General features: G+C 36.2%; 1 protein-coding gene across 3 annotated transcripts in view; it reads right to left on the bottom strand.

Moving 5' to 3' along the window:
• The window catches only part of LOC139116293 (dual specificity tyrosine-phosphorylation-regulated kinase 4-like), a 110,894-nt gene extending 96,353 nt beyond the window's left edge, over positions 1-14,541 (bottom strand). For 2 of the 3 annotated variants that reach the window (XM_070678910.1, XM_070678916.1), the window contains exons 1-3: positions 14,276-14,541; positions 13,534-13,637; positions 5,975-6,062 (exon numbers count right to left, since the gene is read on the bottom strand). In XM_070678910.1, coding sequence (XP_070535011.1) covers positions 5,975-6,062; positions 13,534-13,586 — 141 coding nt within the window. In that variant the 5' untranslated portion in view covers positions 13,587-13,637; positions 14,276-14,541. Of the gene's footprint in view, positions 1-5,974; positions 6,063-13,533; positions 13,638-14,183 lie in introns of all 3 variants that reach the window. The other variant, XM_070678911.1, reaches the window with a different exon arrangement.
• Positions 14,542-26,181: the final 11,640 nt, after the last annotated feature.

Here is a 26,181-nt window from a genome sequence, read left to right as displayed (position 1 = left end):
TCACAGCAATTGGATATTTCAGTGTGAAAGTAAATTAAAAGGGACAAAGTCGGCCATTTTTCATGAATTTAGTTTGATGGAAGATACTTCTTATATTGTTTGCCCATGTTGAAAGATACTGAATGAATGGGTGAATATTCGACCCTGTTTTTGGACACGATACATGAAACCATTGCAAAACTGAATTAATGGTCATGACCATTAATTCATTTCCGCGATGGTTTCACTTAATTTGTCCAAAGCCGGGGTCGATTATATGCATGGTCACCCATTCATTCAGTATCTTTCAACATGTCAAACAATATAAGTAGTATCTCGTATCAAACAAAATTCATGAAAAATGGCCGACTTTGTCCCTTTAAGTCCAACTGTGATAATGAACACTGTTCAAGATTGAAGTGTCTTTACCACTGCTTATGGTATAATGTAAAACTTGCCAAAGAGGTTGAGAAAGCAAATATTTAAAAACAATTTAACTCTTATATGTTAGAGGGGTCGGGGAAGAGGAGGGCCTGGTAACATTAAAAACGCCTGAAATTACTGGAGTTACAATTACTGTATAGTAGAAACACAGTCACAATTGTTGATCCCATAGAATGAACATATCTGGGACATTATGCTGTTTTGCATAAAGAGCTCAACCTGTGGCCTTCCCCACGGTAGCAACGGACATTTATTTAATGGACTAATTTTGAGTTGATTGGTGTCACAACAGTACAAGCAAGGTTTTTCAAACTTGTATATCTCAAACAAGACAAAAAGAAAATAAATCCCTACTTTCTGCACAATTCAGCTTTACAAATAGTAAATTCCTCTTGGCAAATTGTAACAATAAGTAGTCATAATGTTACATTAAGAGACTGCATAACTATGGCCATATAAATACACCAATGTGTGCTAAGTACACATACAATGTTTACCGTAGCTATGTATTCTATCCTTGACAGTCTGAATGCTGTGATTTACAAACATACATCAAACTCACAACAAGTAGTGAACATGTCACCCATTCAACAAAATGCTCACTTGATTGGAACTTTATAAAGCATCATAAAATACTAAATTACTAGGTTAGGTCAGCGCAAGTTGTCTGTCTTTTTTAGATTTAACCAACTTCAAAACCTCTTAATATAATCCAGTTGTCACGGCTAGACTACTTAAACAACCTATAAATTCAACTTAGATCCGAATTTTTCCCTGAGCCCTGCTACTGTTAATTTTGAAAACAGTCCCTCCATTACAGGACTGATTAGAAGCACTAAGGCTGATGAAGTATTCAGTTTGTAATATTCTGTATCCTACATTATTCATTACAATATTGGATTTAATATCATTCCATTACTACTAATCAAAATCATGTCAACATTCTTGCAATCCATACAACAAAACTGAGGTTGATGTCATTTTCCATCCCTTTTATCCTTTGACCTTCTTCTTGACAATTTGGGATTTTTTATCCTGTCACAAACAAGTATTGTATTTAAAACGTTACATTTTTTCAGACCGAAATTCAATCACAAACTTTCAAATACAGTTTAGGATTAACTGTGTGTCTGGCAAATGAAGAAATGCTTAAACTTTGTTAAAGAACATATCACACAAAATAATTATTAAGTCTGAGTGACCTAGCAATCTGAGTGAAAATGTGATATTATTTTATTATTTACATTTATCAATATTACAAGAGCTAAAAACTCATCACTTTTTTACCTTAATAACACTTGCAAAATATTCAGGTTAACAACTTTAGAGAAAATATTTACTTGTTAAACTGTTTCCTTGGTAAACTAGGCTTATCACCTTTCAAACAAATGTAATAATTCTCACAGGAACATACCGGGGTACATGTTTTCCACTCCAATTCTGTTGGGTTAATTGGAATATACGGAATAATTAAATATTAGAATTGAGGATGTTTGCTTGAGCAATCAGAAATGCAAAGGTTCAGCCAGTCTAATAGATGAAATATAATTCAAAACACAAAGAAGAAATGTAATTGGCCATTTGCTACATTAATTTGGTACAATTGAAATACACAAAATCAAATGAATACAGCAGTCAGACTGAATAAAAAAGAAAAAGTTGGTTTTAACTTTGTCCTTTTTCACAGTATTATTACTTAGCTAGAAAATGAGTCAACATTTTCTCTCCATGATTTGACTTCCTGGTCCATTAAACTTTTTATGTCACAAGACATTTGCTAATCCCAAGACGACTGCTGCTTGCTCTAATTTTTACTTCATTTCCTTGAAATAGAGTGATCCAGGTACCTACCGTTTTTACAATTTACACTACACTCATAAAAATTACTTTTAATTTCAAAGCTGACCTCCCCCTGTAAATTACATTGACTTAATAAATAAATATACTGATAGGATTTTACAAATTCTACCAAACCTAGATGCCAACAGGCAAGGCTACACCAAATTACTACTGATATTAATGTTGACTGATTTAATACTATCCTAAAACTATTTAATGTTTCAATTTGTACATTTGGATGTACATAAAAATTTGCAGATAATCAAGAAAGTAGTTGCTACCGACTGGAAATAAACTAAAAACATAGGGCCAAAGTCCCTGAAGCTACCATGGATAGCTTCATAGACATGGATACAAAATTAAGTATTTCCTGACTGTATGAAATTATCTCACTAAGGTCATCCTAGGGACCTGAATACCAAATATTACAGCTGTCTGACCAGCAGTTTTGAAAAAACAAGCGACCAAACAGTCGACAGAGATCTGCTGTGTTATGAGGAGAATAACTTTTTGTGACACATGTATTGATGAAGAAGGTGGATATCTTTGATAGCTCATTTCAGGATGGCCTGACCTAAAATGGCAAAATTAGCTGCAAAAATACAAAATTGAAGATTTCATCATAATTTCAATACATTACATTAAGATAAAGCCTAGGAACCTGTATACCAAATATCAAAGCTATCAGATGAGTAACTTTTGAGAAACAAATATTTTGACCAAAAAGGGTAAACATTGACCCAAAAGCACAAAAATTGAAGATTTCATCAAATTTCAATGTATCACACTAAGACAACCCCTAGGAGCCTGTATGCCAATTATCAAAGGCATCAGACAAGTAGTTTTTGAGAAACATATTCTTTGACCAAAAGTGGCAAAAATTGCACCAAAAATACTAAATTGCAGATTTCATCATATATTTAATATATCATATTTAGTTCATCTGTAGGAACCTGTATACCAAATATCGAAGCTGTCAGATGAGCGCTTTTGATAAAATAACGTTTTGACCAAAAATAACAAAAAAATTCCTTAAAAATACAGATTTGCATATTTCATCACAATTTGAATAAATCTAAATTGGGTTATCCCTAGAGACCTGTATACCAAATAACAAAGCTGTCAGACCAGCGGTTATGAAGAAGGAGATTTTTTACCAAAAACGTCTTTTTTGGTGCTAATTTGCATATTTTCAACAATATCAAAAAGTTAAAAAAAACAGTTTCTCATAATCATATTTTTCATCTACACAATAAATATCAAATCAGTAAGTACTGCAGTTCTCAAGATATTTGATTGGACGCACACCTCACAAACGGACATACATACATACATACATACATACCGTACAATACATACATACAGACTGACGCCGGACTTTTACCCATCCCAATAGCTTGTATAGACTATAGTCTAATGTCTATGGTAGCTAAAGATGATAAATAAAAAACTCTACAGCTTCAAGGTGTTAAGAAATCTGAAGTAGATATAATTTACAGGAATGAATAACCTTACTATTTTTATTTGTTACTGTTTTTCAGACAGAAATGAATAATTTTGTCATTTCAATGATTAAACAAGTTGATTTTCCTGAAGATCTACTTTCTTAGAAAAAGGGTATTTTCTGATGATGACATGAAAAAACATATGCATTCCATGGTCAGAAAACATAAATATGGATATGCCTGTACAGAAGTGCAGGGCTAATGGTGGGAAAACTGACCAAAGGACTGAGGAATTACTTGGACAAAGCAAGTAAATATATTTTTCCAGAAACTGAAATACTGAACATATCCAGATACACATCAACAAAGTTGATCTAAATTCATGGGTATACCTGTTTTGAGTGAAAAAAATTTCATTGTAGAATTACCAACACTAAATTTGAATTCACCAAAAACAAGTCATTGTTGATGACACAGTCCCCACTTGTTAATGGGTACTTTGATTACAAGTCCTCAGAGAGGATAGAGTCCTCTTCATTAATTAGGTCTGTGATAAAAATACTTTGATACAGATTGCGCTCAATGGCCAAGAATGAGTTCCATGGTGATGAAAACATAAAACCAATGCAGGCCGCCATCCTAATTACAAAAGGTCATTAAATGAGTCAGCTAGGAATTAATCGACAGGATGTTGCCAAACATTTTTGCATACTATCCTAACACTAACAGATTATCACCGGTACATATTTCATAAAGTTTGATGCAGTATTTACAACACTATGAGATCAACATCTGTATCAAGTTTCATCAAATTTGACGCAGTATTTGTGTATATATCACTCTAATTAGGAAAGTTCATTACATAAGCAATTACAAATTAATTAAAATGACACTGATATATGTCTTTTTCACTGTTAAAACAATGTGCGCTTAACATCTGTACCAAGTTTCATGAAATTTGATGCAGTATTTCTTGACATATCAGCCTAATTATGAAACTTCAGTAATTGACATGATACTGCTAAATGCCGTGAAACAAATTAACGTGCATATTATGATATAGGTCAATGTCCTTGTACCAAGTTTGAATAAAATTGGTCAAGACGTGCCCGAGTTTTGGCTAAGGACATGGAAAAATTGTAACAAAATGGCTGCCATGCAGCCATATTGGACCATATCATGAAACAAATTGACGCGCATATGTATGACATAGGTTAATGTCCTTGTACCAACTTTGAATAAAATCTTAAGCTACAACGATATTAAGGGTTTTCAAGACCATTCTGCAAAACTTCACCCAAGAGCCATAAAATAACAATGGCTGCCCTTATTGAACAGGGATATTAAAAAATCTGCCATAAGCTCAGGGGATCAGATCAAGAATAATGATGTGTAAATGAAAGGAAGGGAATCTTGTGCGACACTTGCTCTATGTAGCTTTAGAAATGTAAACATATTTCCTGGGGCACATTTATTAATGGTCCTTCTGCTTGCTTTAAAAGACACTTCTGACATCAAGATAACATTAACACAGCCCTTGAAGACATGTCAGTAGATATCAGTTCACATACCTGACCCAACCATGAGTGAATTGTACATGCTGTTCCTTTGAAAAGCACATATATACCCAGTAAATAATATAAACATAAACTATACTTCATATCTTGCATTCATTCAATGTGTCATACTGCAGATGTAGCTTTAGAGATTTGATGTCTTTGATTTTCACTAGTCATGTTGCTGTAAATTATTGTACCATATACTTTCCAGTAATGTAATAAAAACTAATTTTAGCGTTCTTTAAGCAGATTATGGAATCATCATAATTTATTACTATGGATTATGACAGAATTTGCGCAAAAAGCCTGCCAGTGCCAGGTCACAAATTTGAACTGAACAGGGAAAATTACAACATTCAAGTGCACTTTTAAATATTAGACACAGTGAAATTTGCTGAAAAAGATTAGTGCTTTGGTGCATGTGAGTGATAACAAGATACACACAAACTGGACTTCTTCTTTACACACAGAATGTGATTAACAAAATTTTCTGTATCAATTCTGTGGCAATCGCAATGAAAAGTGACTTTTCCTGTTACTCAGTCCAAGCTATGCCTTACAAATTTACTGCAGAAAACATGGTATGTCATTCTTACAAACTGTTTACTTTCCTGTGTAAAGATCCAACCTCAGCTACGAACACAACGTGTTAAACCACAGAACACAACAGATCATGTTGAGGGAGATACATGTATATTACCATCTTACCTGCTCGGCATTTTGGGCTTTGACGGGTTTGATCAGTGGCAAGATATTTTTATGCTCCATGCGTCTGTCTGCCTTGCTAAGGTGTGATCTAAAAGGATAAAAGGGGAGAAAATCACTAAGCAAAATTCTCTTTGAAGAAAAATCTGACAAACTAGTGCAGTTTGTCAGCACTGGTGTAAAAGACATTGCGTGTATTGCCATTGGGTTGAGGATCCCTCCAACTGCTACCATAGTGATTGATATAATCCGGTTACTTGGTGAACATGGCTCTCACAGTGTCAAAACAATGGTTTGGATTTGCTATATTACCATACATGTAGACCCAAGTAACAAGTGAGTATCAACTACATTACAGTGTACACTGCAAGTTCTGAATTAAACAACCTTCATCATAAGTGTGATTTCAGTTTAACATTAAAGGTCTGTGTATAGAATGTCCCCTCCTCATACTACCAAATGGCCTTGTCACAATTAGTCACTAAAAAAATTATTGCCAACTCACTGATTGCATTGAAATTACATTTAATCAACTTCAATATCTTTTCTAATTTCTTTATTTCTCATGGTAATAAAAATTCAACTAAATTATCCATTAAAAACTAATCGTTGATGACACAGTCCCCACTTGTTAATGGGTGCTTTGATTACAGGTCCTCAGAGAGGATAGAGTCCTCTTCATTAGGTCTGTGATAAAAATACTTTTGAATAAATTCGCTTGATACATGTCTGAGTTGTAGTTCAGGAGATGAAAAAAATCGTAATATTGGATCGAATCACAAAACAAATCAATGTGCATATGTATGACATAGGTCAATGTCCTTGTACCAAGTTTGAATAAAATTGGTTGAGATATGCCTGAGTTATGGCTCTGTACATGAAAAAATCCTAACAAAATGGCCGCCTGGCGGCCATATTGGATCGTATCACAAAACAAATTGATGTGTACAGCTATGACATTGGTCAATGTCCTTGTACCAACTTTGAATAAAATCTGTAGAAACATGCCTGAGTTATGACTCTGTACATGAAAAAATCGTAATAAAATGGCCGCCTGCTGGCGGCCATATTGGATCGTATCACAAAACAAATCAATGTGCATATGTATGACATAGGTCAATGTCCTTGTACCAATTTTGAATGAAATTGGTTGAGATATGCCTGAGTTATGGCTCTGTACATGAAACAATCGTAACAAAATGGCCGCCTGGCGGCCATATTGGATCGTATCACAAAACAAATTGATGTGCATAGCTATGACATTGGTCAATGTCCTTGTACCAACTTTGAATAAAATCTGTAGAAACATGCCTGAGTTATGGCTCTGTACATGAAAAAATCGTAATAAAATGGCCGCCTGGCGGCCATATTGGATCGTATCACAAACAAATTGACGTACATATGTATGACATAGGTCAATGTCCTTGTACCAATTTTGAATGAAATTGGTTGAGATATGCCTGAGTTATGGCTCTGTACATGAAACAATCGTAACAAAATGGCCGCCTGGCGGCCATATTGGATTGTATCACAAAACAAATTGATTTGCATAGCTACGACATTGGTCAATATCCTTGTACCAACTTTGAATAAAATCTGTAGAAACATGCCTGAGTTATGGCTCTGTACATGAAAAAATCGTAATAAAATGGCCGCCTGGCGGCCATATTGGATCGTATCACAAAACAAATTGATGTGCATATGTATGACATAGGTCAATGTCCTTGTACCAATTTTGAATGAAATTGGTTGAGATATGCCTGAATTATGGCTCTGTACATGAAAAAATCGTAACAAAATGGCCGCACGGCGGCCATATTGGATCGTATCACAAAAAGAATCGACGTGCATATCTATGACACTGGTCAATGTCCTTGCACCAACTTTGAATAAAATCAGTTGAAACATGCCTGAATTATGGCTCTGTACATGAAAAATTGTAATAAAATGGCCGCCTGGCAGCCATATTGGATCGTATCACAAAACAAATCGACGTGCATCTGTATGACATATGAAGTAATCCTTGTACCAAGTTTGAATGAAATCACTTCAGGCATCTCTGAGATATCTGCGTGAACGGACGGACGGACGCACGCACGCACACACGCACGCATGCACGGACGCACGCACACACGCACGGACATGACCAAACCTATAAGTCCCCCCGGACGGTGTCCGTGGGGACTAAAAACTAATCTTCTTATTTCATAACCTCAATAATTTAATTTACTAGAGAAGGCTAATGTGATGATGCCACACAATCAACTGAAACCAAGTAAAGCTAGTCACATAATTAACAATAAATTGCTTTCATGTCTGTAGTATTCATGCTGTATGTCAACATAAACTTGAAGTTAATGAAATTTACTTGAACCACTGCTGTTACCACGTCAAGGTAGATATTAAATTTAACTCATGATCATATCATGATTTTCATCTGAATCTAGTAAACTGACATTCTCTATCAGCCAATCTATTTTATCTTACAATCACTGAAAAACAGCTCTCAACTGAGTGAAATGTCATGTATGCTTGTGGCTACAACCTGATGTTTTAGTACTCTCCTCATTCACTTTCATAGTGGTAATGTATAGCCTGTAGAACTCTTACCACCATCGTCATGTTAATTGTTATTGTTATTTGGATGAGTGCTCAAGACTAAACAAGCCATCCTGGGTTGACTTCATTATAAACACAGTAGAACCTTCCGAAGCAAGATCACTGAACACCATCAACTATATACCTGGTTAATTAACATGGCAGCTGAGATTACACATGCTGCTTCCTACAATTTAAAGTGTTAGTCTCACGAGACAGGTGTTCAGATTAATGATCTGTAACAAATAACACTGGCTTCAGGTATGTATGAAATTTGATTATAAAGTAATGAGTTTTGGCTTGTACAAAACCAACTCATTACTACAATACTATACCAGAAAATTAATACCAATCATTTGAATATGAGCGGGATCTACTGCAAATATTTGCAAAAGTGGCCAGCCAAATGGTCACGGTAGAGTTGTCAAGAATAAAGAATGACAACATACCGGTATACCATGCAGGAAGGATCTGACTAGGTGACTCTACTGGCTTTAAAATATTGAACATGGGGTGTCGGGTGAAGGTCTAACTACAGCATGGTGTGCAAGTCTATGTCACTGACGCCACTGATAACGCTTATTGATTTGCCCTAACATTTAACATTTTAGACCTCTGGTTGCTAGGGTGACATGGAATGTTTTTATATGGTCCCTATTTGTCAAGCTATTTGGGCAAATCATGGCAATAAACACAAGGCAACACCCAACTACTATAGACAAATGAACTCCTAAACATTTATTTAATGAACCAGCTGACGAACTCCTAACCTACAAAGTTTTACTTTACTACCGTAAACAACAACTGTTTCCCATTTTCATGTACTATAGAAGCCAAGTTATGCTTCAACACATCAAATATGACCAAAGTCTGAAACTAAAGTTTGGAATTTTACAGTGTCATGTTATAGCCAGAAAGTGAACCGGAGTACACAGAGTAGGTCAATGTCTGCTCCTGGTTACATTACTCAGCAAATAAGCGATAGCGTCAATCTCTACAAGCATTGCATTATGGTATTAAGACAGACACAATTTAGCAATTCTATACACCACATGGGGTGATACTTCTAACAGAATCTCTCACATTCCTCTTAATGTAAGTTCTCTAAACATTATTGAGCATTTCATGGCAAAAGTCCCAGGAAAATAAGCCATAGCATGTCTCCTATAGAGTTTAACATTTGGTTTGTCACTTTTTTCTCAAATTTGCTGATATTCTATTAATTAATATTTTGCTTTTGCATGATTTTTCAAGGGATCATATTATTGTATATAGCAGTAAAGCAATTTGTAACTACTGGCAGGTCAACTTTAATTAGGAATTTATGATCTGATGAGAGAAATAAGCTCCTATGCCTACAATACTATACTGTATGATGTGCCTACTAAATCAACAAAGTAATCTTTTTCAATCTATCTTCCTTGCACTGTTATTGTGAGTACTCTCAAGTCATATGAATACTATAGATGGTATATTAAAGCTAATTCATTATTTATATTGTAAAAAGTGTTTAATTTCTCCCTTTGTTAATGAAAGAACTCTACTATTAGTTGGTACATTCAGTAAACAAGACGATACTTTATTATAATACAAAACACAATATTTTATAAGTTTTTGGGCAACATGTTGACGGTTATTAACCCTTTCACCACCATGGTTTTTCCCAAATCCATTGTTTTCCATGGTAAAGTTGGACCTGTATACAGGGAACTGGGGTGAAAGGGTATTAAAACACAAATTTCAGGTGTGCCCAATACCTATACCTAATGTGAGTTCTTTTCTTGCTTACCAAGTTTAAGGTTTCACAATTTGCTAACAAAAAAAGAAATTTCAGAAACTAGCTATTACCAGGTATGTGCAAGGGTATTTTATATGAATGCACAATCTGTCAGACAAGCAACCTGTATTTCACTACATATAGGATATGTTCATACAAACTTGATCTTGATTTCATTCTAAAAAAATTTCACACCTATCTCTTTGTCTCTTTTTCTTTCGCAAAGTTCAATGGTCTGTCAGACAGAAGTATAGCAAATCTGCAAAGCCGCAACGAAATTTCAGTGGTGTGAAAATGAAAATGATAATTACACGGAAGGCTTCACAAGCCCCTACTACTTTTCTTCATTATTATGCATTCCATGTACAAAGGCTGTGGTTTTATTGTCTAGTTCAGTTCAAGTATTGCCTTCATGAACCCAAAAATTCAAGGCTATCCTATCCTATGCCACATAATGCAGACCAACCACTACATAGCATTTGCTGTAAAGAATTTAACTTCACACAAAACGTAACTGAATCCGACAGCATGACAGGTAGCCTTTGTCAAATATTCGGGATGGTGACCTCTGTATTGTAACTCAAACACAGAACTTGTCTCTGCAACGTAATTTTGAGGTCAGTAGACAACTTAGGCCCAAAATTGACCCTGTTAGAAAGGTGAGCTTTGCTGTGTTTGTTTTTACTTATCCTATGGTATACAGAATCAAATAACAAAGAGCAAAGGTGAGACATTACTGAATAAACAGTCACTAAGCATCAATTCTCATGTCCATGTCTAACAACATATTAGACTTTGGCAAAAGACTCTTACATTTTGGGGGATAACACAGCATGGTCCCTCCACAACACAGGTGTAGATCACTGCTTTTAAATTTCATAAACCAGTCAAAAGGTAGCACAGAAAAAGCACAGTCACTGTGCGCACCCTTATGCCACTAGGACAATACTGAAAGATGACTACATGGAGTTGTCAGCCTTCAATTCACAGACATGAATAGATTCAATAGACCATAGTCAAACAATGAAAATGGCCAAACAAAACAGTTGACGTGCCGATCTTCACGACTATAAATTCTACGTACAATTCAATGAATAGAATTAGTTTTTCACCCCACAACAGGTGCAATCCACTTGTTACCTTCTGATGATAGGCTTTACAAGTGAACAGGTACCTCAGCCAGAAGTTTATTTGGTGTTACGTTTACCAATGTGTATCAGGTGACTCATATTTGACAGTGAGATTTAACAACTCTGGGAGAATCAAATAGTTTTACTGGGTCTGTCATTTGTCTTGATGTACAGCAATAAAAGAGTCAAATCAAACTATCAAATCAATATTGTGTAGTTGGAAAGGAGTTGGAAGTCTGAAGAATTAAAATGGATTTGCTATATGTCAAGTTTCAGCAATACTGTACATTACTTGAGGTTTTACCAGGTACCAGGTTTCTTCTGTAGTTTTGATTTTACTGAAGTCTATATTATTGGCATGTACTAGTGTACGGTATATGTACAGAGCAAAGCTATTTTTTCCCATACAACATACACCTGACTTTGGTGACACAATTTCAAGAGCACAAGATACACTACATTCATGATTGCTATTAGAATGGAAGAATTTTAAAAGATGCCTGAAAACAATTTTCGCTTCGGTAAAAATCTTTAGTAAATCCGTTCACTCTCACCGTCTTCAGAACCAACTTCTTCTGATCATATTAATCAATTGAAAGCAAAGTCTGCTGTTTGACATGGAAGTTTTTGAATGAATGTATGAATGATTATCAAAGTTCCTCATGGGAATCTACCTTACATAGGTGTGAAATATTCTTTTGTACAAAAACTGACTTTTAGTTCAACAGACTTGTAGTAATTCACATGTTTAATGTATGTACCACTTAAACTGACAATCAAATTGTTGGGGGCTTATTGATACTTGCCAACAATAGAGTTGAGTTCTCTGGTGTACCAATATCAATATAGGAAATATTGCTTGTCACAAAATTACTGTTCAATGCCTAGTCCCATGTGTGTACAAAAACTACTTCCCTTCTCTTTCATCAGTAGAATTAAGAAGTAACCTCAATTAGAATTACCAAGATTTGTGATTTTTATATTGAGAATGGGAATATGGGTCAAAATATGAAGCCTACCACAATTTGGAAAGATTTTAGCTTTCTGATCCATACACTACAAACATTTTTTTTTATTTATCAAATAGAGCATTTCTTCAACTTAAAAATTTGATCATAATATTTATGTAATATGAATCAAAATTTCAGTTAGGGAAAATGGAAGAACTAGGCTCACATAATAATCATGTAATGTCAAATTAGACTGGAAATAACTCGACATTTTGGACATTCTGGAATGACACAAGAACTCTATGGAAGTGTTACTGTTCTAGCTTTGGTAACGGGCATATAGGTAGTTTCTGCTTTATCAAATTCACCATTGAAGCTGATACTAAAAACTGTAAATTTTTTAAGTTGGCTTCCTACCTGATACAAGGGAAAGGGTAACGACTACAAGAGTTTACAAATGTAAAAGCGACAGGCGAAAATTGTTTTAATTGTAGTTCAATGTTTTATACTTAACTTGCTATACAACAAGGGTTTACTCAGCTTTTTAGGGTCACAACACCGTGGAAAAAGCATGACATAATATTGTACAAGAGTAAACAGATGACTGGTAGTCTTGAAACATCAGATACCTACAGTTGCCGGATCGATACCATTTCAATGTGTTGGTAACAATGCCCAGCAAATCACTAAAGAATAGCACAATGTGCACTGTAGTGTAGCCCAATATAGGCCCCCATGTGTGTGCGTTTCCATGGCGGTAAGTGCCACTGCCCTCATTCGTAACGCCGACGTTCATGATCGCCCGCAAATGTGACTGTTGATAGTGTGGGCAAAAATACTTTTTGGACATAATTAGAAAAATTCCCATACAAAAGAAAAACTAGTATACTTTCAAATGAAATGTGTGTGAATATCAGACTGTTTACATTTAAACTGTCTGTACGAAACTTTGACAACGTTCCATAAAAAAATTTAATTGTACGCACTATGGCTGGTGTAAGAAGTTTGACATCGAAAGTTACAGTAACAACACTACATTACTAGAGAAGAATATGAGATAATGAGCTAAAACTGAGGTGAAGGACTAGAAAAATGAGAATATCTTACGTTTTGCTGGTGTGCTCTGCAGCCGTGTAGTGCGTGTAATTAAAACTGCTCATGATCTTTACGAAGTTTCTTCGAACATTATTTCATGAAATCGCAGCAAAATTCTGCAAAAAATAGAACATATTCCTCTTAAGTCATAAAGTATTATACTTTCGTTCATACAGAATTAGCTGCATTTTCAAAAAAGTTCCACTCGTGTTTTACTGTGATGTTCCGAAGCTTCGGTATGCGGTACATCTTCGGTGCTATACTGACTGTTGGTGAAATTTACACGTCCCACTTTGACATCAACTTGCGTCGGGACGTGTTTGCGCAGCACGAATTTCTTGACACTGAACTTCATTCAGACAGAACATAACAATTAACATGTGCACAACAATCTGGGTCACAGTGACTTCTCCAGACAGATTGAGCATCGTTTTCTCGCGGAACTGTTACCGCCAAGTGTTTTCTGAGGAACACACTCCAAGCAATTAACTCCGACTCCGGGCCATTCCAAATCAAAATACAAATGGAGCTCCGTAAGAAGCTGACAGCGCGCTCTCTCTCTATCGTGAAAATTTAAACACGACACAGAACATGTCACACACAAAATAACAAATATCACAACTTTAGCGTCTAATTCTCACAAAGTTAGTGACAATAAGTACCGGCAGCTATTTCGACCAAAATTTTGTCAATCTTCGCTGACTGCACACTTTTTACGACGTTACTGTCCAAGTGCAGTGCAATCTTCACACACCTTCAACGAGATCCGTACTCCACTCAGACGGTCTAACACTCTTGCCACTTGAGAGATCTCGAGTCCGGCGTCTCCGACTGTCAGATGCGGCGATTGCGGGTATCTCTTTGGTTACGGTTTATACCCTTACTTCACGTGCCCGCAAACTAGTCTACCACTGCAAAATGGACGGAAAGTCAACGAAACTCCCATTGATTCGCAATTGTAGTGAAGCACACATACGTCCTCTTTCTATCGAACGTACGTACCTGTTGTAGACAGCGGGTTCACGACCAGTATCACGTGACAAGGATTAACCAATAATAGAAAATGGCTGTTCTTTCTTCTGTGTGCACTCCTGATACTGGTTTCTATGGCCACAGTCGACGCGCAGCCGGCCAAGAAGTCAGCAGAACTGGGAGGCACTATATTGACGATATGTTTGAGGTGATAGTAGACCCTCATCCGAGACGGACTATCACTAAAGCCATGTTTTGTCATTTATAATTTATAGATTGCCACAATAACGTTTACCATGGTAAAACAATAAACTCTTTAGAGGCTCAATAGTTTAAAACAATAACGTGATGATTTGTAATCCTTGTGATTTTATGAGAACCGCAAAAGGCTAAGTTCACAAAAAAACCGGTTAGGGGGCTAGAGGAATTCAGGGGGGATTCGAAAATTTTGGGGGTAGTAGAGGGGGGACTTGAAAATTTGGCTCTACCTTTAAGGGGACTTGAAAATTTTTTGGTTCCCTTTTATGTTTTACATTTTCCCATTCCAAGTTTTTGTAGGTAATTTAATGAAAATGAATACCATTTTTATGTCATCCAAATGTTATAATGTTAGTAATAATTTAACAAAATCCAGAACCATTTTGTCACATTTCATGACTTTTATCTCGAAAAAAATCTAAACAACTGTGATTTGTCGTAAAAAAAAAACAAACTAGAGCCTAGTAATAGGGCAGCAGCTGCATTGATGATTTGCAATATTTCTATGCAATTTATCAACTACAGTTTCTTGCTGTCTCCATACAGCATACTCAAACACACAATATTCAGTTTGTCGATAAAGCCTGTAAATATAAATATGTATTAGGTGATAGTTTAATTAGAGTCCAGACTGACAGTCAGTTGTCAATGACACATATACATGGTACACATTCTCAGGCTGTGATGGCAAGCTGAATAATGGACAGTTCAACATGCTGTAGGGAGTAGAACTAGAGCGCATTTGTATAAACTGAACAAAAATATTGTCAAAATTATCAAAGTTAATACAGCTACTGCCTACGGGTAGTGTCACTATCATTTACTACCTCCCACTGCAGTGTCACTGTTACTGCATACCTGAACAGTGACAGAGATAGCTCTGACTCTGATGTACATGGTAGGTAAAGAAGAGTTTGGGTAAAATGACGCTCATGACAGTAACATATGGAGGAACACATGGAAATTTTTGAATTCTGGCATATGATAATAATCAAATATTAAAGAAAAAAGATGGAGTCACCATGCTTGATTTTATAAATTTTCACATTCTTGTCATAAAATAATACAAAAGTAAAACTTTGAACAGTGAAGACTAAATGAAAAAATATGTGACTAAATGGAATTATTTATTTTTTTACCAAATTTGCAATTATTACACTCAAAATTTTAGAGATGAAAACATTTATTTGATAGAATATTTTAACGTTCCAGTATTGCCAATTTTGAGTTGCATTTAATTCATAATTGTCTTGTACTTTTGAAACAAATTTTTGACAGGTCACTATGCTCAGTTTTTTACAATATGGCAATTAGCCAGAATTCACAATTTGCCTACTCTCTGATGATCGTCATTTTGTGTGCTCTTCGGCAGGAGCAATTGACCTGGCCAGAGTTGGATTTACTCAAGTTAGCAAAAAATCAAAAACGTTCACTGATGCGTTTAAAGAACTTGCCTTGGAAATATGACTATACAAAGTGCTAATAACAGATAGTGTTGAACACCTGTGGGCGGAACGGCGCAATGCGTGTTTATTTTTTCTGCGCGCACATCCTTACAAATATGCGGGCCTGTGATCGGTGGGGGAATTGAAAAATTTTGATCAAATAGAGGGGGGCATTTGAAAAATTTTTTAGGGTATCGAATTGAAGGGGGGATCTGAGAACAAATAAGATTTCAATCGCGATTACTCCACCCCCCCCCCCCCCCCCCCCATCGTTATTTGGGAACGCAGCCAATGGGTCGGATACAATTAACAGAAAGAGGGCTGGTCTTTTTTTAATGGGAGGAATGCAGGATAGTTATCAGTAAGCGTCCCCTTATTGTTTCAATCAAAACCTCCGAGCTTCTCCGTCGAAAATTGAGACCCTTACCGCCACATTTTGGATGCATACTTTTGGTTTTCTTTCCAGGCTCCTCTTTGACATGTCAACCATTGGTCTTGGCATCAACATTGCCTGTAGGTATGGTCAATCGGCAATGGTATTGCAAACCATTCAAATGATTTCGCAAGTATCAAGCATAGTATAGCTGAGTAAAAATACACAGAGTGTATTGGCAATCGAATTCGGCATTGTAAAATAGCCTTGGAAGAGGACAATTAAAGGGACAAAGTCGGCCATTTTTCATGAATTTTGTTTGATATAAGATACTACTTATATTGTTTGACATGTTGAAAGATGCTGAATGAATGGGTTACCATGCATATTCGACCCCAGTTTTAGACACGATACACGAAACCATCGCGAAAATGAATTTAATGGTCATGACGATTAATTCATTTTTGCGATAGTTTCATTTAATTTGTCTAAAACCGTGGTCGAATATATGCATGGTCACCCATTTATTCAGTATCTGTCAACATGTCAAACAATATAAGTAGTATCTCGTATCAAACAAAATTCATGAAAAATGGCCGACTTTGTCCCTTTAATTGTTTATTAAAATGAAATTACCGAAAAATATTCACAAAAAGATGTAGCTACTGCCCTTTAAACTATGGCAACTATATAATATAGTACCGAGTATTGTTAAAACAAAAATGTTAAATTCTTAGTTACGTGCTGTACAATGGTTGAGCTATACAGCGAGTTGATTGATAGAAAGCAAAAGTATGAAACGATAACAGTACAAAATTGTAGAATGACTAAATTGCGGGGAAATGTCTCTTGATAAAAGGAGAGTTGGAAATGATATCATGCAACATAAAATATTGTGTGGCTTCAGGTCAAGATATCTGCCTTGATGGGCTTTTACGTTGAATAAGTGATGTAATGAATCAACAAATTTACTGAAAGGGGCGGGAAAAGTCACAGGTGGAGAAGTCTGTGTAATCATGCATTATTTTGACATCAAAGCCTGGGCTATTAATTATGAGGAGAAGGTGGAAGAGGAGGGGAGGATGGCGATATCGATGGTGATCATGTGACTGGTGATCCGGTATATTTTTAATATTTCTCCAATGTGCATTCAAGTTTCACTGCAGTGTTTTGAAATGCGAGCAAATCTTGTAACACGATTGGAACTAATTTGGGATAATTGGATGGTGAAGTAATGTCGATTTCATCTACAAATGTAATATTATATCCTTTCCTTTTAACGTTGCACACTTGTTTTAATGAGTAATTTGTAATATTACAACATTTAGCCATACGGCACCTAACACTTCTTAGAAATTTGAAAAATATGAAAATCCAATTATCCCAAATTAGTTCCAATCGTGTTTTGTGCGAAAGGGATGGCATAAAAAGCCCTCAATCAAACCTTCGCATTAATAGCGAAAAATATGAAAACTTTTCTTGTATTGCACTAGTCCCCGCCCCCCTGTTAATTATGTCCAGGCCCCATCAGTATTACCGTTCGGAGAGAACGACTAGCCACTTTACGACAGCGACCTAGGCTTGTCGTTTACAGTGATACTATGATGTATTTTAATGGCCATATTAGCTAGCACATGATTAGTATACAATTTTTAAGTCATTAAACATCACGACACCTGAAAAGACACAGCTTGTTATTTTTATCACTTAAACCTTCTTTCCACTCCTTTTTCTCTCCTCTCCCTCCCCCTCTCTCTCGTCTTTGTGTAACCGCAACGGTTGTTGTAACTACGCGTGTTAGTGTAGTTTGCCATGTAAATATTATAGGGTTTTTAGAGGTAACGTGTTTGGAAGTGTTATATCACAAGTCCTAGTCGATAATCCTATCTGTACTAACTTGTAAATTTCGCCTCATAATATTGGAATTTCATACTGTCTGGTAACTTAGCTCTGACACTAGTGTGGGACGATTGTAGTCTCAAATATCTTGTCAAGGTGATTGCACAACTGTTAAACGATCAAACTTTCGTGTGCCAAGTGGGCCAAGCTTCTACCACAAATCGTCCTATTCCTATCATCACTGTTAGAAGAGCAGCTTTAAATAGGTAAATGTCCCTCGCAGTGAACCATGTACCAGATATGTCATGCTTCCGTTGTCATCCTATATAACTTCGGTTCTGTATCCAGCTTGTGTGGTATGCCCGATGGTTAATGGACTAGTTGATCATACATGTGTGACACTTCTATGGTGTTAATCACTTACAATGAAAGGCCAAGGTGCACTCTTTTCAAGGCTACTTTCTGCAACAATCCAACCTTAAGATGTCATTTTTGTTCGTATACCTTGAGACTGGGTCAAGGTCATTTTACATATACCTTCTCTATTGACACTTACATTCATCTGGATACACTTGGAGTAAGGTCAAGTTCATAGGATGTAAAGCTTACTACTCAGTGTTCAATGGGGATTTGCCACAACAGTTGTTATATGTTCGGTTAATTTAATTACAAACCTGAATCGAAATGCAAAGGAAAGCAAAGAAAAAGTATGTACTTTTTAAAAAAATAAACGATAGACTTTTTTTATTTCTTGATATACGTTTGCAACTGCCAGGGACCTAGACGTTTCTCATCAACACGTGATTCAACACTATTTATTTTCAAATCTGTAAGACGAAACCTTAAAGTTTGCGTTACTGTTCCTCTGCGACCCTGTTCAACAAAGGATGAAAACGTCTTCTTTATATTAAACATATATTTTTTTTAAATTCAGTTCACCCTTTCTCAAAATTGACATGGAAAGAGTGAAGAGTGTGAAGGTGGATTGAATGTAAGCTGATCAACTTTCCAAGGGATGCATGGGGAAACTTTCAAACTGATGTTTCTTACTACATTAAACTTTTAACGTTGCCCAGTATTTGCACAGGAAATACACTATCACATGTCAGCGAATGATGGCAAAACGTGTGGCAATTTATATCGGCCTATACATGTACTTACAATCCCACTAAAATCCCCAACGTTGTAATTATATTATAAAGTATCGTGATGCTTTTGGTCCATTCATATGCAAACACCGTCAGGATTGTGAGAACAAGTACTTTTCATAGAAAATCTTGGAAAGTAGTATTTGATCCCGTATGATTCAAAAATATTTCGAATCCTTTAAAACTTGCGAACGACGTGATCTTTGAAAACATCACGAAAATATACCAACACTGCATTCTCAGCTGTAATTTTGCTGCTAAGTTTGTCGTATCGCATCAGGTTCAATTTCTGTTTACTCAATACCATGTTTTAGAATGAAAGACGAATGAAAAATTGGAAATCCGTCTACCACAATTCCGCTCTCTCTCTCTCTCTCTCTCTCTCTCTCTCTCTCTCTCTCTCTCTCTCTCTCTCTCACTCACACACACACACACATACACACACACACACATAAGTGCACATGCGATTAAGTTCTCGATTGTAGTTGCGCATGTGAAAGCGTGCTTTCATGCAGTTATCAAGTTGGGAAACTGAGAAAAAAGAAAAAGGTGGAATGCTATAAGGAAGGGAACGGTATAATACACTACTATTAGAGTATCTCATTAAAGTGATACGCTCCGTGAGCATGTAAGGACCTCTGGCGTGTTAGAAAAATTATATATGCATGGTTCATGAAGCATCTCACAGCGTTAATCGAAATCAATTTGGAATTGTCAGTTTGGAAGTGTCATTCCGTATACGTTTAATGTTAGCGTGTAATTTAACACATTCTTGCATGGTAAAGAAAGTCGGGGGAGGTTATGCACTTCATTCCATCACATAATTGGTGAAAAACAACTACTTTCAAGGTGGGAGACGGCATCAGCGACACCATCTTCAAGAAAAGTAATTATGCTCATAACTATCAACTGATCAGAATTTTTTGTACAATACATTATGTTAAAGATCGATTGCTGAACATTGTTATTATGCACTAAATGTTTGGAGAATTGACTAAATATAGATGCGTTAATTGGGTCAACGTGTATACATATTTATATGTCGTATAGTAAACAATTACTGAATGTGTCGAGTGACACAATAAATTTGTACGGGTTTCTCGGTCATTGCGACAATGGCCTGGTAACCAAAATATTTGTTTCGACAACAAGAAATGATCCAAAGTTTCGTTAGTACACAAGTTAGTAAGGTTTCATAAAAAAATCTCGGCTGACTCGCAGCGTGTTTGCAAGGTTATATCTGATTGGTCGATTGTCACTATTCACAGCCACTTAGGGAGTCTATTTGTATTGTTTTCATTATATTGGTAAGATTCAGCCACCCAATTGGATAACAGCTTCGAAATCGCTGCGAGTCGGCCCAAAAATCTACGCATTCAAGCAGTTGCATATATAGGTACATACATAGATACATACATAGATACATACATAGATACACACATAGATACATACATAGATACATAGATACATACATACATACATACATACATACATACATACATACATACATACATACATACATACATACATACATACATACATACATACATACATACATATACATGTCTTAACGTAAGAAAGAATTTGGGACTGACGACGAGTTTTGACGTAGGACTGAAACTTGTTTATTGAATACGGAATCGTGGCTAGGCTTCACAATCCAGCCACATCAGTTAATGATTCTGTCTGAGTCCTAGTTGGTCCTATAGTTAGTTTATCCTGTGAGTTAGTGTGTCCATTTATACAATATCTTGGCTATGTCGATAACCGACGCCATAAAGAATACAATAAGACAATACTTCGATTTACCGACATTTGAAAAGATACAAAAGTATAACTTTCACTTCCCCGGATGGCATGCTAAATTTTTTTTGTTTCAAACCCATGCTTTGAATAAATTGAAACGTCAATAACAGCTCAATATTACGATTGGTTAAATACAGTAGAACATGGCGGTATTACGCAGATACTTCCATGAGAAAAATAAGTTACTGAGTAATTGTTTTTAAATGTGAAACGAGCAAGACCATGTTGTTGATACCGTGCTGGTATTTCGTGGCGCCAGCATCGTTAGAGTCCAAACAAAGAAAAGTTGCAGCTTGATCAATCGCGTCACGCTAATGTATTGTTAGCGTGAAATATTAATTTTCTTTGTGCCAAATTCTCAACAGGAATAGGCTGTCATTAGAGAGCTTTCCGAAATTGTCGAAAAATATGTTCGCATCACCAACTTGTGACTGCAGGTCCACAAGGAAAAGCTCTCATAGAAGTTTAACTTGTACCATCCGCGAACATTCTGGAAGAATAGTTTCTTAGAAAATATAATGGTATGTTACCAGAGACATGCGTGTAATGAAGAAGTGGAAACCGATTTCTGTTATCAAAGACATTGTAAACATACATACCATCCTAAGACTGGCAGGGAATTTTGATTTTGATTTTGATTTTGAGAGAGAGAGAGAGAGAGAGAGAGAGAGAGAGAGAGAGAGAGAGAGAGATGGTTTATCAAGTTGACCGCCAGGCGGCTGGAATACTCTTCATTTGGACAAGCGCTAAACAGAAAAACTGAATGTTATCCATCGTTGATTGTGGAAATTCAATGAAGTAACTCGAAGGGATAATCGGGAGGTTCGAGGTTCGAAAGTACGAAAGCTGTCTGCTGCCTGCTCTACTGACGACCAGTCAGAGAGATCTAAGTAAGATAAGTACCTTGTTGGTAGCAGGTTACCTCGTTTAGAATCATCATGCAACTTCAACGTCTGATGCTAGCATATAGGATCCTTGATTATTCTCTCAGCTTTGATCAACCGAACATCACAACGATTTTCCGAATTAAAGATAAATAGATTACTACGACGCGGCCGACAAAAGCATAAACAAAATGAACCTTCAAAAAATCTTTATTTGACATCTTTAATACGACTGATGAAGGAAAAGCGCAAGCATTATCGTCATATGATGCACAACTGTTAAAAATATTGTTCGACAATACCACTAAATGACAGTCAAGCAGAAGCTATGAACTGTTCATTCGCTATACAACACTCGATGATAGAAAGTGAGACGGAAAATTTCTCTACAATCCGAAGGCGCGTGTTTATTTACCGGGAAAATCAACGTTGATCATTTTACAGCTTTCCACTGTGTATCATGCCCGTCACGATGGATTCGCACTTCATCTCGTTTAATATTTATCGCCGTTTTGCGTCTTTACACACATGCTAAAATCGATGAGGCGGAACCCTTTACTCGCACTCTCACTAAATTTACAAAACACTGAACTCGATTAGAAATTAGAGAGCGGCCTTTGGGTATTGAAGTAACCATTTTGCATGGCTTTATTGCCATTTAATACCCTAACCTTTGATTTCACTAGTGAGCTGTTCAAATCGAACATCCTGAAAATTCGCCCAACTGGGCGAGTATAATTCTTGTCCAGTCAAAGTGCTTCGTAAATGAGCAGCATCTTATCGATTTTTTCCTTAAAGATTCACGCCACTTTCCTTGCGATAGTCATTATCTCTAGCAAGCACAAAGCCACATGCCCCATTGGCCAATTTAGTCACCAAGGTATGACGTAACACATGACATTTTACTGGCCTTTCATTGAAGTTGATAATTTTACGACCGCGTAAAAAAGCCTGTGTCTCTTGAACTACAAATGTTCAACGGCGCCTCTCTCTACGTCACACAATCATTTCATATTCCCTACTCTCAGTGTATTAGGTATATGGAAACATTTGCCCAATCGTGTTGCTGACCATTTTCTTGTGCCACCTAAGTTTGTGTATAAAATGAATGAATTGTGTTCAATTTATCCCATTTTATCATGAACAACTGAATTCGGACTTGAAAATCCTTTTGATGACATACAGAATGCGTTTTTTTTTACTTTCCATTTCAATATACTTTTGGGACGGAGAGGGCAAATAAAACATTTTATCTCCTTTCAGTATAGGGCTCAGGCGGTGCAAATTCTATTCAAGTAATAATGTACCCCCTCCCGGACCATAATGGACGAAAGCAAACTGCACGACATAATGTATGAGGCGAAGCCGAGTACATTATAGAGTGCAAAGTCTGCTTGAGTTCATTATGTACTGTGGCCCCTACACGCCATGGAACTCTATTACTTTTGAATATAAACTCAAATTTTTCTTGACAATATTTTTAATATTTGTAAGATATTTTTTTCTCCACCGAGACCTTTTAATTTTGTACAGGAAACTTTATTTTGGAGTAAAATGTTTTTATAACACTTTTGAACAAAAAACTTAAACTTTAAACAAACTTAACTTTAATTTAATCTAACTTCTCAAAAGTATTTTTAACTTTAACTTTAAACAAAATATTTGTTTTTCAAAAGTATTTCTTATTGTGTAAAACAAAGTAAAAATTGTACAAGGGTACCAACTCCCCTATTCGTCATGGAAATTTATCACTTTTGAATATAAACTCTTATTTCTTGACAATATATTTAATATTTGTAAGAAATTTTATTTCTCCTCAGCAAACTTTTAATTCTGTACGGAAAACTTTATTTTTGGGGTAAACTGTTTTTAATAACTTTTAACAAATTGAAAAATAATTTTAATTTTAAACAAAATATTTCTTTTCTAATAAGCGTTTTTTATTTTGTAAAACAGATTAAATTGTTCAAGAGTACCAACTCAAAACTCGTTTAAAATTTTTGCTGAGCGCGAACTTGAATTACTTAAATGGATGATATAACCTTATGTCTTTTATTTTCCAAGAGTAAAATTAATTTCTTTATGGAAAAAAGATTTTCTCAGAGCAGCAAATTGAAATACATTGAATAAAACTTTTTTTTCTGAATGGGATTTTCTGAAGACATCAGAATTAATTCCTTTAAGATGTATTTTCTACACATCAGTGTTATTTAAGCATTTGGTAAAACTGAAAAGAACGAAAAAGGAAGGACGAAAGAGTCACACTTATTGTTCTTCAAAGCGCAATTCAGTTCTGCGGAGAAATATTTCATGTGAGGGCGCAATTACCTATAATGCACAGCAAACTCTTTCTGGCGAGAGTAACATATTTTGGGAAAGAGTAAAACATTTTTCCGACGAGCGCAAAAATTAATTTAACGGCGGCGGCAGAAGTTAATTTAGCCCACCATGCAACACCCAAGTTTGATGGCCCAGTGTCTCCATAGGGAATTGCACCAAAGTCCGTCCCCAGGGGTAGGGGTGTCTTGTCTCAGGACAAGGTTCTTCTTGCTATGGTTTATTTTATTTTAATACGTTTGACTATGATATATATTGCCAATAGAGAGTTATATTACCAACCTTTCTTTGTAGCTTTGGTGTCTTTGTCTTATGTTAGTGCTGGTTTTGTAACGATTTCTTTTTTCGTATTTACGTGCTTTGACAATCTTTAGCGAAGTTTTGTCACTGTGTTGCGTCTATTATCTTACCAGTTTGATTGCCTAATTTGCCAAGGCAAGCAAGGGTAGTAGACCCTCGAGAAAAACGAGGGTCTATATATGCTCAAACTCATCAGATAATAGACTAAATAATTTAGTCTATTATCTGATGAGTTTGAGCATATATAGACCCTCGTTTTTCTCGAGGGTCTATGGTTTGAGTGCCTAATTCGCCAAAGCAAGCAAGGTAAATTACTGATCTGTGGAAGCTGTCACCAGATTATCACCGAATTAACTTTCACAGAGTCAACAACAAACGCACCAGCAAGGTATAACAGGAGGCTCTTGTTATACCTTGCTATACGGGCCGTATACCGCGTTATTACTGTTATTATATATTATTGCCTGAATACATAGTTTTATGTGCCTGAGAGCAGGTGACAATTTGCTCGACGCTAGGAGGGCAAATTGTCTCCTGCTACGAGGGCAAATAAACCCATGTATTCAGGCAATAATATTTTTATTACATGCCTCTTCAAAGCTAACGCTATATGACATTTAGTTACATGCAGGGCATTTTCAAACAATTTTACCATAATCGACCAGCATCATACAGATTTTAACGAAAGTCAAAATAGCAGTGCACTCACATTGAGGCATGTAATAAACGGGCCTCCAGCCCGTATAACGCGGGGAACACAGCGTCGTACGCAGGGCTCAGGCACGCAAACGGGTCAGTTGCCACTCGAGCGGGTAGCTCTGCATGCTCAGTAGTCTGTAATAGATCGTAATAGATCGTAGTCAACCAAGAAACCTTGGAGAAAGGCTTAACACTGTAGCTATGCCGCTAAGTCACTTTTGATTTTTGTCACACCTCAACCTGAGCCATGAACACCCCCACCAGTTTATGATATGACCCATCACAATGGTATGACCTCAACGGATATCTTGACAGACTCTAATACCTAAAGAATATATATATGTACAATAGCGATATCAAGTGCCTATTTTTTAGGAACCTCACTCTCAGGCAGTTCTACTCATACTTACGAAATCCATAAAGTAGTTCGGAGATCTACATCTTGGAGGCCAACGCAAGGCAACTGTATTACCCCTATTTGTAACAATCAACCCTATCCCTATTTGTAATAAAACTTAATTTTCAAAAACACTTGGCCGTATTTGCTGAAATCTTGATGAAATATGCATAAGAACGATTTTTTTTTCCTTGTTGAAACT

This window comes from Ptychodera flava, chromosome 17, assembly GCF_041260155.1.
Source record: "Ptychodera flava strain L36383 chromosome 17, AS_Pfla_20210202, whole genome shotgun sequence".
In the NCBI taxonomy this organism is placed as follows: Eukaryota; Metazoa; Hemichordata; class Enteropneusta; family Ptychoderidae; genus Ptychodera; species Ptychodera flava.
Note: the sequence above shows the minus strand (reverse complement) of the source record. Positions and strands in the feature narration are given on the sequence as shown.